This window comes from Centruroides sculpturatus, unplaced genomic scaffold, assembly GCF_000671375.1.
Source record: "Centruroides sculpturatus isolate CEXI.00-Female unplaced genomic scaffold, Cexi_2.0 scaffold15, whole genome shotgun sequence".
Classification (NCBI taxonomy): domain Eukaryota; kingdom Metazoa; phylum Arthropoda; class Arachnida; order Scorpiones; family Buthidae; genus Centruroides; species Centruroides sculpturatus.
In genome coordinates, this window is record NW_019384585.1 from 1649007 (window position 1) to 1666139 (window position 17133).

The following is a 17133-nucleotide window of genomic DNA, read 5'->3' on the forward strand; positions in this document are numbered from 1 at the left end:
AAGTAAAATTAAAGTATATTTTAACTACAGTTATTACTTTATATAATTTTAGAATACAGTACAATCAATTCTTTAATTACACAAAGAAAGTACAATAAATGTTATTGCTGTCATATAACAAAAATTTAATAAAAAGTTTATGAAAAATGACAGATTATATTTTATCATTTATTTTAAATTTTGATTAAGTTTCAAAATGTACATTTTAATAAATTTATTCAGTTCAAAAAACATTTTAATAAATTTGGTATTAGGATTCGATTTTTGAGCCAAAAGTATAACAATGTCCATTAATTCTATTTCAAAATGAATTAAAAACACATACAAGGTGCATTCCATAAGTAATGCAACTGATTTTTTTCATGATATGATGATATGCCGTAGCTAGTTCTAACCTGTTGTGTTAGGTGATGTGAAGTGTTAGCTTCAAAACTCGCCTGGTCTTGTTTGCCTCCAAGCTGCTGGCGTGTGAAGACATCCGTTCCCGTGAACCTTGTTTTGAGTTAATGTAACACAGAGCGATGGATCATTTTGTGGAGCAAAGTTACATTATCAAATTTTGCGTTAAACTTGGGAAGTCCACCACCGAAACTTTTACATTAATTCAGAAGGCGTTTGGGAGTGATTGCTTCTCCAAATCACAAGTCTTTCGATGGCACAAGTCGTTCAAGGATGGAAAAGAGAAGGTCACCGACGAACCCCGCAGTGGACGTCCATCAACCTCCCGAATTGTCTTCTATGACGTCAGAGGCATTAACCACCACAAATTCGTACCTGTCAGGACCACTGTAAATGCAGCTTTCTACTTGGAAGTGTTCAAAAGACTGAAATCCTAGTCACGCGCTGCCGAAGTGACATCAAGGCCACACGGAAACTTCATCACGACAACGCACCAAGCCACAGCGCCTTCACTATCAATGATTTCCTGGCCAGGACCCACACCCCATTGGTTCCACCGCCACCTTACAGTCCTGACCTGGCTCCCGCCAACTTGTTTTTGTTTCCTCACTTAAAAGGGGCCATAAAAGGGAAACATTGGGACACGATTGAAAACATAAAGGGTTATGTTACATCAGCTCTAAAGGACATTCCGGAGAAGGCCTTCCAGAATGCCTTCCAGGCCCGGAAACACTGCCTTCACAAGTGTATTGATGAAGGAAGGTGCTATTTCGAAGATTTTTGACTAATTGTAAGAATATGTTCAATAAATGATTTTTTATGAATTTGGTCGCATTATTTATGGAACGCACCTTGTATTTAATCTGTGTTTATTATGTAATTTCACAAAAAATGAACATTTATTATCATTTACAAACACAACAGTGTTTTGTAAAGATATAAAAATATTTTCCAGTAGAATATTTGTGTGAGGGCCAGACTTTACAGGAAAATTTTATTCAAAAAATTTTTTGGAAAAAAAAAAATCACTACGGATATGATTATATCCTTTCCCATGGGCTTGCTTCCTTGTTTGGGGGTGACACATCTAATGTGTCACTAGGAATCAAATGCAAAAATCGTCATTGGACATGAAGGATGATTTTACCAAAAAAGGCCAAGAGTTGTGAGGGGAAGGACCCCCAAATAAAGGAGAAGAGTTCATCCACATTGAAGGTTGGTCATGTGTGTACAGTACACTTGGATACACTTTGCCGCTGATGCTCCTCCAATAGCCAGTGATCAGAAGCTTAACTGCCGATAGCCAATGACCCCAAGTACCCACCAAGGATGTGTCTCCACCAAAAAAAGGACCCAAATCAAGAGAGCGATCTTCATGTAAATACCATGTGTGAATGTTTGTAAACTCACTCTCTCTCTCTCTTGAAGCATATGTGTAACTAGTTTATATATAATCAATAAATGGGTATTATTTTCTATAACTGAATTGTAAAGTGCACTTCTTTAGGCCAATTGGTCTCCATCCCGAGTCCGACCACCCACAGACATGACCATTCGCATGTAACGACAAAAGTAATGGTCTCTGTGTCTACCCAGAAGACACAGTGGTGTCAGTCCTGACGAATTAGACATTGCAGTCTTCGCCGATGCAATGTCGACCCCTTGGTCCCGTGATGCTGAAGCATGGGGGGGGGGCGCTTTGTGCATTATCACATTTGAAAATTTTATTCAGAATTAGAAAATGTTATCATTATGTCCTCTACCACTTCTGTTCATGAATAAATATCATATTACATGAATTAATAAATAGGTGATTAAATCCAATTTTAAATTAAAACTGAGCTAGTAACAATGGCTTAATGACAGCTTGATAAAATAGTAATGATAAAGACTGATATTAAGACAACAAAAATAATCCATTTTTTGTCTTATCATCATATCTTGACACTATGCTACAATACAAAGGAACAGAAACACAGAAGGCAACAAATAAAATAAAATAAGTCATCAAAAGAAATAAAATGAATGAAAAATCCATTTGTAATAAAAAATTATGTAAAAAGTTTAAAAATTTAAAGAAATAAATATAAATGGATTGATGAACAAAAATAAAAACTGTATCATATATATGATTTTGACTAATTCCTGTAATTTCTGTCAGGATCTATGACAGCTTATGTGAACATAATACAAGATAAAACTCAAGATACAGCTGGAAATATACATCTAAAATTTAAACCTTTATTAAAGTATATCTGTTGGAATTCCAGCAAAACTTTACATTGCTTATGCAGGCATGACTAACAACTTGATCACAACATAATTTTTGGCAATCCAGGATAGTACTGTCTGTTAAAATATTTATAATTTCTGTGGAAATATAAATTCCATATTTTCTACTATGAAATATTTTGAACTATTGCTATGAATTGTAAGTGCTGTTGTGAATGAAATGACATGACAAAGTGGAATATGCTCTATGTCAATGGTCCTATCTAGGTTATATTGCTATTTAAAAAATTGTTTATTATATTAAATGTTATATTGTTTACTATGTTATCACAAACAATTTCAGTTATTTGCAAAATAAGTGTACCAAAGAAATGCAAAACATACTTTGTACAATAAATGGAAATAAAATTCAATATTGTTATTTTATTTATGCCTTGATGTCTTTACCAAAAAGAAATAATTTGAAACATCAATTACCATGCTATAAATACAGTGTGTTTATAATTAAAGTTTCACTTTGAAATGGCCATAAAATGAAAACTACTGGACAGAATATTATCAAACTTGGTAATAGTGTACAGGATGTCATGGGATTTTATTTCCTTGAAAAAAAAGTTCAAAAGCTCACCACCAATGGGAAATGGTGCTGTCTGCAATATTGTTAAACAAAATAAGACACAAAGACATCATTGAAAATGTTTTTAATCAGTTTTAAAACGTGTTACAGAGCATGTTCAATGTGGTGTCCACCATTTTTGATAAGCAAGTTACATTGCATTACTGTGCTCTCAACAGTATATCTTAGCATATCAGGAGTAACCCCACAAACAGTTTTGTTTTAAAACCAATTAAAAAAATTTTCAACGAGGTCTTCATGTCTTATTTCGTTTAACAATATTGTAGAGAGCACCATTTCCCATTGGTGGTGAGCTTTTGAACTTTTTTTTTTCATGGGAAATAAAATCCCATGAAGTCCTGAACACTATTACCAAGTTTGATAACATTCTGTCCAGTAGTTTTCATTTTATGGCCATTTCAAAGTGGAACTTTAATTATAAACACTCTGTACATATAAAATTATATGCAAAGCATAGTTATAAGAGTGGATTAATAAACCTATAAAAAAGAAGAAATGTGATGATAAATCATTTGTATATCTGAAACTCTCATTATAAGTTGAATTGGTCAAACAGGCAAAAAAATAATGATAATGGAATATGGTTCCCAAAGCTGAGTATACACAACCTATCCTATATAATATATATACAGTTACAGTCTCATCTCTAAAATTGCACTGCTATCAACAGCTGCACACCTTAGAGGTATGAAGAAGTATATGTCAGGAGTTGCAATTTGGCACAGAGTATTTGGTGCCCAAATCATGCACACATATAATAAACTAGATTTGTAGGTAGTCAGGGAACTAAAAACCAGGTCAAAATAAAATACAAAATACTGAGACTGTTTCTACAAACAGGCGTGAGTGCAAGATTTGCACGTGTTGCTCGCACTCTCTGAGACATAGTCTCATCTCAAGAATGGCTTTGCTGTTTTACTTGTTGCATTGTATTATGGTCCATATGCACCATATAGTGTGTGTAAATTTCACGTTAAAGCATTACTTTTAACATTTAACCGACATTAATAAATACAACTGATTGTTTAGATGCAAAAACAATTTTTTAATACACTAGTTTTTGCTGTAATAAGTCTGGAGTTCATAAATATGGAACTGACTATACTCTAAAAGACATTAAAAAAAAGGTAGAGAAGTTATCAAAAATATTTCATTATGCTTAAATTAAACTTTAATTTTATATGTAATTATGAAATGTATTCTTTATTTGAATTTATTGAACCATTTTCTAGTATGACAAAACAATTTTTACTTAAAAAAATAATATAAATAATAAATTTTGATTAGTTTATAATGAATTCTTGCAATGAATGCATTTACATCTATAATACTTACCTTCTAGAGCATATTTCATATCAACTGCAAATAAACTCCACATGGTGGCAGCACTGAGTTGTCCAACATTGAGCTCTTGTGGAAACCTATATTAACACAATAACAACATTAATATTTATGTATTTAATATGAATGAAAATAAAATTAGATTCATTTTAATTACAATAATTTTTCTATTGAAAAGTTTTTGAGTAAAAGAAAATTAAAATTTAAATGTGTGTGCCCTAATGTATCCACTGTCCCCAACACCACCTCACAGTCAGGTCAGAATGATTTAGATGGTGAGGATTTTGATAAAACAGCCAGATTGCTTCTCTATGCTTGGTGATGCAGTCTTTCTTAAATTTTGTCAGCTGGTATAATATGTTTGACTACACCATAGAGACATGCTTAGTGTTTACAGACCTCACAGGTACACTAAAAATTATGCACATTGTGAAGAGTCTCTGCAAGCCATTTTATAGAATACTGGGGTAGCAATGTTAAGGACTATGGTGATGTTACCTGGAATGTAATTGGATCACAACTGTAATCATTTACACACTTGTTTGAGACATAACAGTACACAGTTTTTCCATAATTAGACAATCTATATGGATGCATAACATTTTTTTGTCAATGAGTTTATTTAATCACATTATACTTACTGATTCAATATAGGTGTATAACTGTTTCTATCTTCTTCTATAACTGATACCATCAGAGCAATTAACTTGTGCCAAAAATCAAGATTGTGTAAGCTAGGTCCGTGATCATCAGCACCCATTTGATTTGAACCGTCTTTAGATTTTTGTTCTTGTGGCTCTACTTGGAATTCTCTTGAATATAATTCATAGCAATTCTCAAACAAGAATTGGTATGTAGCACGCAGACAAGCTTTAACACAATCTTTTACAACCGTGCTGGCACGAGGTGGACTGGAAAGTTCTTGTACCTGAAGGAGAAAATGCTCAGATTGATAACAAATTCAATACACAATAGAACCATCTTCATTCCAGAATCATCAAGTATGTAACTGTTTTTTAATATCAACTTGGATAAAACAAAAATATTTTAATAATTTTTTGATAATTACTTAAGTTGCTTTATCATCTTTATTATTAATTATCTGGTATATTTTTTTTGGATGAATTCTTCTGGTAAATTTACTGTATATATCATTTAAGAACATTACAAAACCATGCTCTATTTTAGATTTTTGTATAAATTTCTTGATCTCTGAGAGTTCTACACTTTTCCTTTTTAATCACTTGTTTCTTGTAAAGTTTACAATTATAATGGGTAATGATAACAATAAATAGTTTGTAAAATATTTCATAATGCAATGAATTGTAAAATATATTTTCAGTTAGAAGTTATAATTTTAAAAACAATAAAATAAAAACATATTTAAGAAATTAATCTAAATACTGAAAAGAAATATACTGTAAACACAAATTTTTAAATAATATTTTCTAAAATTTAATATATTTATCATAACCTTCTTAAATAAAGAACAGATATTCAGTAAGATATTGAAAGAATATCTTACTGAAAAAATATTTTCAGTAATATATGCTTAAGACTTACTGTAGTTATTAAACAGTTAGTTTGGTTGGCTTAATGTGTTCTCAATATGATTGTTGAAAGTAATACCATATGAAATTTGTTGTTATATTATTATTGTCACTTTAAAAAATCATATAATTTACTTCCAGTATTTAATATAAATTATCAACTTTAGTATCAGTTTAAATTTAGAATTTATTATTTAATTATTAGCTGTATTCAGAATTGTGTATCAATACTAGCTTGCATGTATGATTTATTTCATGTAGAAAATTTATTTTGTGACAGTAATTTAATTACCAGACTATAATAATTAATTGTAATTATTATTTTATTATTAAGAAGCAATTAATGTCTTCAAAATACAAGTTTTTAAGATATCTTTTGTATTATTCAATAACTGGTCATTTATTTTTAAATATTGTCTTTACAGATAATTCTACTATTTTTCATTATGAAATATTTAAATTATATAATGAACAAGTAAAATGGCAAAGCCGTATTTGGGACAAGACTACATCTCGGAGACGCACTACTAAATGGAATCACTTTGACACTCAAGGTGGGTCTTGTTCTCCAATCATCTTTGGTATCGCTGGTTTTGAGCGTGATCTTTCAAACTTTGCCAGCTATGACCATGAGATCGTCCATAATGCATTTTCAGTGAAATTAACCTTTCCAATTTCGAAATTTCTCAACATTGTGTATCCCCCGGGTTGAATTTTTGTCGATGCCTAACAAAAATTTCCCATTTTTGAAAAAAATAATCCTAGCTATTGTATCATTTGAAATTATCTTTTATTTNTTGAATTTTTGCACAAACAATGTATATATTAATAAATGTAGAAAAAAACAAATTATATTTCAAAAGTTACTTTTAATATAAATTATAACAACTAGTGCCATCTACTTCAAAAAAAGATTCTGATGCTGAAATGAGATATCTCAGGTCAACTGGTCATGGTCAGCATGTCGCAACCAGAGATACGTTGGGAATAACACAGGACAGGTAAATGGGTTATTTTTTCAAAGATTCGTTTGTCAAAATTCGATTTCTCATTTGAAACTTCCCAATGTTTGTCAAAATTCGATTTTGCAACGTTCGCATTTCCAATGAGCAATGCATGCACAAATCTCACACTACTGCCTGTTTGTAGAGAGTATCGCCATTTTGAATTTTATTTTGACTCGATTCTCGGTCCCCTGAGTACCTACAAGTCTGTTTTTTTTATGCGCACATGATTTGGGCACCTAATACTCTGTGCCAAATTGCAACTCCTGACATGTACTCCTTCATAACTCTAAGCTGGTTACCCAGCAGGCAGTATGATTTTATAAACAAGACATAGTCTTCTTAAAAATATAATTATATAGTATTTTTTTAAAATTAAATTAAAAAAATATTTTTAGATAAAAATAGTTTATACATAAATGAACATAAAATTGTATATATTTAATATATTTAATTAATTATACAAGCCCTTTTGTAAAATATTGATTTTATATATTGTAAAATCTTTATTTTTTATTCTTTATGTTTCAATATTTCAATTGCAATGAATTGTATTAATAATTTTGAAATGACAAAAATGAACTTTAGAAATTAAATTTTTAATTATGAATATTAACAATACAATCAAAAAGTAAATATTGTTTCAAATATTGTTATTTATGTTTTGAACTAGAATTTAAATTTCATGTTTTTCTAAGATTCTGGAATGGAGATTTACAATTATAATCAAATGTTATTAAAAAGAAATAAAATTCAAATATACAGTAGAGCATCGATTATCCGACTCAATTGGGGACTCAGGTTGGTCAGATAACTGAAAAAAATGAAAAAAATTCATTATTAGTATAGTATATTAGTATATCCCATGTAATTAGTATATTGCTATAACCAACTTCGCATTGAATTTTCATCGATGTTAAGCCTAACAAATTTTTTTAAAATAATAATCGTCGCTATCGTATCGTTAAAAATTATTTTTAAATTATTTTATTGCTCACAAAACAAACAACCATTCATAAAACTTAATTAGACTTAATAAAACTTTTTAGACTTAATAAAACTAATTAAAAATAAAAACTTAATTCATAAAGACTTAATTAGAAAATTAAGTCTTGTTTAAATACTGGCTGCCCTTTGATGCTCGAGCCATGTTGCCAGCTAAAACACACAAAAATTTAACAAAAATAATATTAAAGTAACCAAGACATACCCAAATATTGTAGTGCCACATCACTAGTGGACATTTGAAATTTGCCAACTAGAACGGTCGGTTAACCGATTTGATAGTTAATCGGGGGTCGGATAATCGATGCTCTACTGTAGTTAGTCATACAAATAACCAACAATATATTACCTTCATTCTGAAGAATGTTATGCTCGTTAAAAGATCTACAGTGGATTTCAAATCCTGAAGTTTTTCTGAACTTGAGGCCGGAAAATTATTCTGAAAACATTTAAAATAATTTTTCAGTATTGATTTTAAAACAGTTTGAAAATTTGAATGTATTTTAATAAAATTTTTTGAATACTTACGCGATACATGGAGAGATCTATCCTGAGAGAATTATGAAGTTGGTCCAGAAGTTTAACAAATTTTTCTTTCTATTCAAAAAAATATAAAATATTAACAATGTACAATAAAATCATATAAAATTAAATATAAAAATCGCTATTAAATAATAAAAAATAAATACAATTCATGAACATCTATTAACATTAATAAGAACATTAATTTGTTTTTTAAAACCGTGTCCTGTTTTATAATTGTGGTGTAGTAAACACTAGTATTGTGTTTTATTCCAAAGACACATGGCAAGTTTTCCATCAAATTCCTTTATTAGTTGAGTCGATACAGTACATTGTTTTGTACTCATTTTGGGCTTTGCCCCTCTTCAGTCAACTAAAATATAATATATATTTTTTAACTTATTACAGTAGAGAATTTACATAAAACAATGAGTACATAAACGATATATAGATGTACTGTACCTTTTGGTTACACTTTGTATAATTTAAAAACATGTAAAATCAGCTTTAATCTTTTGTAAATAAACTAGTATATATTACAAATTAAAAAGTTAAAATCTTCCCTTTTAGGTAAATTTTGATGCAATACAACTGTAAAAATTTTTAGCTGTTTCCTCCCCCTTTTTCACCTTCCACACCAAAACTTGCCATGTGTCTTTGGAATAAAACACAATACTAGTGTTTACTACGCCACAAGAACATTATTATTATATAAACAGAACAAAAATTACTCAGTACATACAAACAATATATAGTTTTATTATTCTTACAAATGTGAGATTACTGTATTTACAACCTTAATATATATAGTATCCATGTAACAATGTTTCAGTGATCTCACAAATATCACAAAAAATAATTTTTCTACAAAAGTATGTAAAAGTTTAAAAAAAAATGACTATACAAACTAATCTGGATATTCTGGAAATCTGAATAAACAGAGTTTGACTGTAATTAGTGATATTTTCAGTTATAGGCTTTACAATATTTTGTTAGAAGAAAGAACCTTCAATCCTCAAATGAATATTTAATTAAAAACTAACATTTCTGGCTTGCTTTATCACCCTTCCTCAAATTACATAATTTCTATGAAACAGTAAAGCAGACGATCAAGACTACATCATTTCTACATCAAGACTAGTCATCAGAAAGAAGACTCCATACATTTAAGTTTAAGAGAATTCCACCAAAATTAAATAGAATTAAATTTTGATCTGGTATAAATAATAAATGATAGTATTGAGTGATCTAAATATAAAAAAAATTTATGTGAACCATCAATTGCATGTCATCATAAATTTGTCATGCTAAGATAAAATGTCACAATCCCTTGCATTAATATTATAAATCTTATATAACTCAGTGAACCAAATTTACTGAATTAAATGAGATCTAATTATGAACAAAAATGGCCAAATGTTTCCAGCATCTCTGATTAACATCACATTTTTTCTAATTAACCATTATAATTTCAAAGTTAGTAAAAACTGTCAATGCTGTGTTGTCTATTTCTTTTATAACAACTTATATACATTCCAAGAACACTCCAAAGAACATATATAAGGTATTACAAAAGATCTTTTATGTGTATATGATTTTACATGTTCACATATCTGTTCATGATAAATGATCATATCTCATATCATATCATATATATATAATGTGTGTGATAATCACACACATTAAATATCAAAAATATTTAAAAATCATCATCAGTCACAGGAAATGTTTCCATCTTTTATAACAAAAGCATTGACATGATAAAATGTATATTCTGCTATGAAGTTGTTTGGATCTAATCATGATCTAAAAAATATCAGTTTGATAATTCTTAACCAAACTGATGTTAGAACGACATAATATTAATGTTTGTGTATAATCCATTAGTTTATAAACAAAATGTAAAAATATCTTTATTGCTCCCTAACAATTTATATTAACATATAATGCAATAAAGTTTAATAAAATTTCAAATTCAAATTACAAGCAAAATTTGAAAATTGACAAGGATGCCACTAGTATCAAGTAAACTCTTGCTTATTCAATATTAGTCTAGCCAAAAGACATTTAAAGATGAATTTCATTAAACTATTTGGTAATCATTGTAACTTTTGGCTTGGTTATAGTTATATGGTATAAATTTTTTTAAAAATAGAATTCAAATCTAACTTTAAATTATTATACAACCAATAAAATCAACTATTAATAACTACATAAAAATCTTAATATAAAAATATTTCAATTTAATTTTAAATCTGAATATTTCATCAGAATGACTTACTCCAAAATTTGATGCAGCAAACCTATCGCTTGCAGAAACTGCAGAGGAAGCAGCAGTGTGTGCATAGTAAGCATTAATATTTGCCAGCAATGTGCTCATTACAGCTGGAACTCCTTGGCACATATATTTTGTTGAAAGGCAGTGGAAGTGTCTATCAGAAAATTAAATAAAAATTAATAACACTAATATATATTTTAACAAATCAAAAAATTATTAAAAATTTCTGACTGTCACTAATGTTCTTTATCATCCTAGGTGATTTCAAAACAAAAGTAATATAGTTTTTCTAAATCTTGTCTTTATATAATTTGAGATATTATTTTTATTTACATTAATAAATTTTACAAAAACTTTTTCCATTATTAATTAATTATGTAATAAAATTAATAATTGTAGACATTAATATTTTTACAATTCAATTTGATTTCTCTCTTTTATTAAGATAGATATTTAAAAATAGTTTTGTCTTTTTTTTTGTTAGATAAATTTTAACATTACAACAATCCAAAACTTCTCTCAAGATACTTTAAGATATTTAAATTTATTTAAAAGACATAGTTAAGTATAATAGATGTTGCTCAATTTTTGAAATTATAGAGGTTAGTTCACACTGAGTGCAATTTGCAAGCAAAACATGAAACAAATTTCATGTTATTAGTGATGTCATTTCCAGCAAATGCTTCAGTTTAGTGAATTGTGCCAGCAATCCAATATGCTAAACTTTTCTATTAGCAAAGAATATTCCCACCCAATCAGAACTTATAAGACTGAATTCCTTGACAGAGAGAGAAAATTCAAAATGGCAACAAATAAGGTAGCATGAAACCAATAATGTGAAACAATTTTTGAATGAAATAAGTAATGCTCCATTTTTGTGAATAAAACACACCTTTAACAATCCAGCAAACAAAATTATTTTAGTAACATAAAAACGTTTTTGACAGGGTTTTTTAACAATCTTCTTCAGTTAACATAAAATAGAACGTAAATATGAAAATAAAAATTCTGAGATAAAAATAAATAATGGAAAATGTAGTTGCGGTTGATAAAATATTATAAATTAAACCGAAAATGTCACTTAATAAAATAAAATTAAAATAAACAATGTCTCTTAATAACATTAATTCTCATAAAAAGACCGCCATGCAGTAGCTAATGTGCCCACATCTCTATGGTTAATGCAATCAGTTCTCGTGTGTAAATTTGTTGTTAGTTTAATTATTGCTGCTTGATCCCAATGGACTTGAATGTCCTGTTGTCTTGCATAAGCTGATAGTGTGGTGTTGTCGAGGTTCTTATTAATCATATATTTATGCTTCATGAGTCGATGTTGCAAGTTGCACATTGTTGTGCCCACATAGACAAGTTCAGAATCAAAACGTTGATCGTATAATGGTACAGAGTAGATTCCTGTGGCTGAGTTCCAATCATATCGTTTTTTATCGTTTCCTAAGAGCTTAAAAATTATAGGATTGCATCGATATAATACTTGGAAATTATTAGTCTTGGCCGCCTTTTTATGTATTTGCCTTAAAATGAGGCCATGACTAATAATTTCCAAGTAGTATATCGACACAATCCTATAATTTTTAAGCTCTTAAGAAACGATAAAAAACAATATGATTGGAACTCAGCCACAGGAATCTACTCTGTACTCTGTACCATTACACGATCAACGTTTTGATTCTGAACTTGTCTATGTGGGCACAACAATGTGCAACTTGCAACATCGACTCATGAAGCATAAATATATGATTAATAAGAACCTCGACAACACCACACTATCAGCTTATGCAAGACAACAGGACATTCAAGTCCATTGGGATCAAGCAGCAATAATTAAACTAACAACAAATTTACACACGAGAACTGATTGCATTAACCATAGAGATGTGGGCACATTAGCTACTGCATGGCGGTCTTTTTATGAGAATTAATGTTATTAAGAGACATTGTTTATTTTAATTTTATTTTATTTTATCAACCACAACTACATTTTCCATTATTTATTTTTATCTCAGAATTTTTATTTTCATATTTACGTTCTATTTTAGTGTTCTATTTTATGTTAACTGAAGAAGATTGTTAAAAAAACGGTCAAAAACGTTTTTATGTTACTAAAATAATTTTGTTTGCTGGATTGTTAAAGGTGTGGTTTATTCATATTATAGTTATCCAGTATGTACATTATATATAAGCTCCATTTTTGTTTTGTTTAGTTACTTCTTTCTTTCTTTTTAATAAACAGATGCAAGATTTTAGCATTATTAGCAACTCACAACTCATTATTATCAGTCACCTTGCTGGAATGATGTTTACCTTCACTTGCAATTTATTGACTATGCTTTTTGTTATTCTCATCCCACAAAATGCTAGTAAGAACAAAACTTGCTAACTTATGGAAAAGAAAACTCACTTTTTGCATTTTACTTTTGTTAGTGAATTTCTGTGGACACTAATCTTTAGTATACATTTCTTCTTATAAATTCTAATAATAATTTGAAAAATATTTATTTAGCATAAAATAAAGTTTTAAAGAGATCAGTGTTTGTTTACAAAAGTACTTTCTCATTTATGATTAAGGATTTTTGAAGTGACATTCCAGAATAATAAATATAAAAGTTGGAACCAGAAAATTTAAATACATTCAAGCAAAGTAGGCAATGGTTTAATATTTTCTTCAGAAACAATTGAAATATTTTAACATAATTCAGTATACATAACATATGGTTACACAACTCTGGATATCTTCTATTTTTGAAGTTAACACAATGCAGAAAATATATACATTTTCAAGTCTATGTTTTACCCATTTTCCACCAACCACAAAAGTAACAGTTACAATTACTTGAAGAAAACTTTACAAAAAGAGAAATAATAAATAAAAAAATTTTCACAAAGTTAAAAACGATATCAAATGTCAGCCTTATCAATTTTAACTTTGTGAAAATTTTTTTATTTATTATTTCTCTTTTTATAAAGTTTTCTTCAAGTAATTGTAACTGTTACTTTTGTGGTTGGTGGAAAATGGGTAAAACATAGACTTGAAAATGTATATATTTTCTGCATTGTCTTAACTTCAAAAATAAACATATCATCTTACAAATTATTTAACATTTTTTTACACTGTTATTACAGCTATTGTTTAATGCATCATTATTGATTTTGTTTGAATTTAACAATTAATTTGAATGCTACTTGAAAAAAAGAATCTGTAAATTAATAAATTTGATTATTTTTTTACATTGATGTGTTTAAAATTTTATTTATATGTTACAGTGCACAAAATATCATGTACAATATTTATCGCTTTAGCTTATTGAGTATACTATTTAATTAAAGATTAAATTAAAGAATTTATTAGCAATTAATATCAAGAAATCCAAAAAAGTTTTATTTGATTAAAAGTTTTTTGAGATTGCTATATTCCATCTTCAGATCAATCAAACAGAATAAAAGGATAGTGTTACAAAACTCTGTAATATTGTTCTTTTGTTCTGTTCAATTAAAATTTTAATTTAGAATTTATGTAGTTTACAAACTTTAATTATTTCAGTAAAATATATAGTTATATGACTTTATATTCTAGAAAATAAAAATTTAAAAGAAAAAAAACTAAATAAATTTATATTTCTTTCCTTTCCACTATTCTGAAATAATTTATTTACAGAAGTGTAATCACTATTAATTAACTTACGTCATTGCTTGATAAATTGACTCAATGCCATATCTCATGGCAAATTCATCTACTATGTCTTGAGTGGGTTGATCAAAATATACTTTCCACGCATCATCCTATAAATTAACATGTGTATGTTGAAAAGTATAGCAAATAAGAATAAATAACAATAAAACTTTGTAAATAATTTATTTATTTAAAAGATAATGCTAGATAATTAGATAAATGATCACCTCCCTATAAGTAATACATAAAAATGGTGATTTTTCATATATTACTGAACTACTTACTCCTTTGGCTTCTGGCAATTTTACAACTCCTCCATTTTGTTCACAAAGGTAATGGAAAAGATTCTAAAGAATAAAAATTGTTATTTTATTGATATTTAATTGATTCATTGAAAATGTTTTAAGAATTTATGTTATACAAAAAAAAAAACAAAATAACATACCTCATGCAAACAAGTATACTGAACATGATATGGAGCTACTTTCTCTTCTCCCTTAATTTCTACACTGATATGTAACCTTATAGCACCAGATACAGCAGATTTATCAGTTCTTTTCTCTAGAAATTGGTGTCATTACAAAATATTAATTACAAATACAGATTTTATAGATTTTAATTATATCATGTTTCTTTTTATACATAAATATGTTTATATGCAAGTTTTATTCAAATAACAATCACCCTCAAATAATAGATGAAGCTGCTATTCAAATTTAGGAAAACAATGTAAAATTAATAAATACTGTAAATTGTGGTATATAGGTACCATATTTATTTATTTATTAAACAAACTTTAATAGGAAATGAAATATGAAAATGTAAAATATAAGATAATTAACTTGTATAAATTGACAATTATAGGTCCTCAATTCTTAAGTTTTAGGAAATGTGACTTAAATTTTCCTGTATTTACATGTTAGAATTGTGCATGAATATTGACTGTTGGATTTTGTACTTTAGAAAAAATTCCATCATTGCACATTGAAAAAGAAAGAACAATAAATCTCTGTCACAATAAATTATGAGACCTAAATTTAGATAAAATAATAAATAATGCCAACAAATACCATTACTGGTTGATTACATGTTGCATTTACAATATTCCCAAATTTCATACTCAAAACTAGGTATACTTGAGTTAAAAATTCTAAAAACATATAATCCACCAATTTTTAAAAATATGTGCAAACATTTTCCCTGTGTTGAACGAGCATCATTAGGCAAACTAATCCCCAGCTGCTGAAACAACAGGGGATTGCCGTACATGTGTGCAGAGGGGAGGTGATGTAAGATGGGGGAAAGAAGAGGGAATGGATAGTAAGATTTATAGTTTGAAGCAAGATTTCCATGCTGTGGGGAAGGAATTAACATTGCAAAAATTAATAGTGGTGTTACTGCGGGTGGCCTTATATATTTCCATCTGCTCAAGATGTTTGAGATAGGATTGCCTGGAAGAACTATGTAAGAGGCACACACTACCAAATTCCATATCAATGCCAGGGTTGGAGGCATGATGATGCCTGTTCAACACAGATGAAAACGTTTGCATATATTTTAAAAAACTCACTGGATTATAGATTTTTAGAGCTTTTAATTCCCATATTTCTTCATAATTTGGCAATTATTAAGACAAATTTGCATAGGTTCAAATATGATTAATGAAAGACAGTCATTAAATATTTACTTTGAAAATATTAATGACTTTTACAACATTAATAACTTTTACAACTCAGTCTTACATCATGAAAATGTTTGAGCATCATAATTTTTATTTTTAGTAAAAATAATCATATTTTCATAACTTTTGCAATTTTAATATATGACAACAATATTCAAATTTTAATTAGTCTAACAGCAAAGATCAGATTTATTAAACTCCATATATACATATACTAAATATACACAAAATTAACTGATTCAGTATTTAAATACAAAACACATTACAATGTGTTTTGTATTTAATGTGTTGTTAAATAATGTGTTTTGTTTTTAAATGCTGAATTTTTGTAAATCAACAAAACATCAATTTAATAAACACCTGCTAATGTTTTCAGTCATCTTCAATAGCCATCATCAGGCTGTTCAACAGGACTGAATGATTTTAAAGATTATATTTGAACTTATACATAAACCAACATCTACAAGCCAAATTTACAGATATAATACACTTACTACTACTGGATTATATCAGGCTATTATATTGCAATTTTAATATGAGATATATTTAACCATGAGACAATCATGGTTATTTCAGAATGATGGTTATTTCAAGTTTAAATATATCTGGAAGAGGAGATTGGACTGGAGGCTCTAGTAACGTAAATGCAACTTATCTGCATGGAAAGTGGCAGTTCTAGGTTCAAGTCCCACTCTGGGCCAATTCTTTTGTTCCAGAATTTTCTAAATTATTTAACTTGATTATAATTATAATTATTTATTATTAATTATTATTATTAATAATTAATTATTTAACT

At 28.3% G+C, this 17133-nt stretch overlaps 1 protein-coding gene across 1 annotated transcript in view; it reads right to left on the bottom strand.

The window, feature by feature from the left end:
* The window catches only part of LOC111624581 (protein unc-13 homolog B-like), a 44164-nt gene that overhangs the window by 23739 nt on the left and 3292 nt on the right, over positions 1 to 17133 (bottom strand). The window contains exons 2-9 of the mRNA XM_023367475.1: positions 15102 to 15217; positions 14941 to 15003; positions 14669 to 14766; positions 10972 to 11122; positions 8697 to 8765; positions 8518 to 8607; positions 5251 to 5537; positions 4604 to 4689 (exon numbers count right to left, since the gene is read on the bottom strand). Coding sequence (XP_023223243.1) covers positions 4604 to 4689; positions 5251 to 5537; positions 8518 to 8607; positions 8697 to 8765; positions 10972 to 11122; positions 14669 to 14766; positions 14941 to 15003; positions 15102 to 15217 — 960 coding nt within the window. The remainder of the gene's footprint in view (positions 1 to 4603; positions 4690 to 5250; positions 5538 to 8517; positions 8608 to 8696; positions 8766 to 10971; positions 11123 to 14668; positions 14767 to 14940; positions 15004 to 15101; positions 15218 to 17133) is intronic.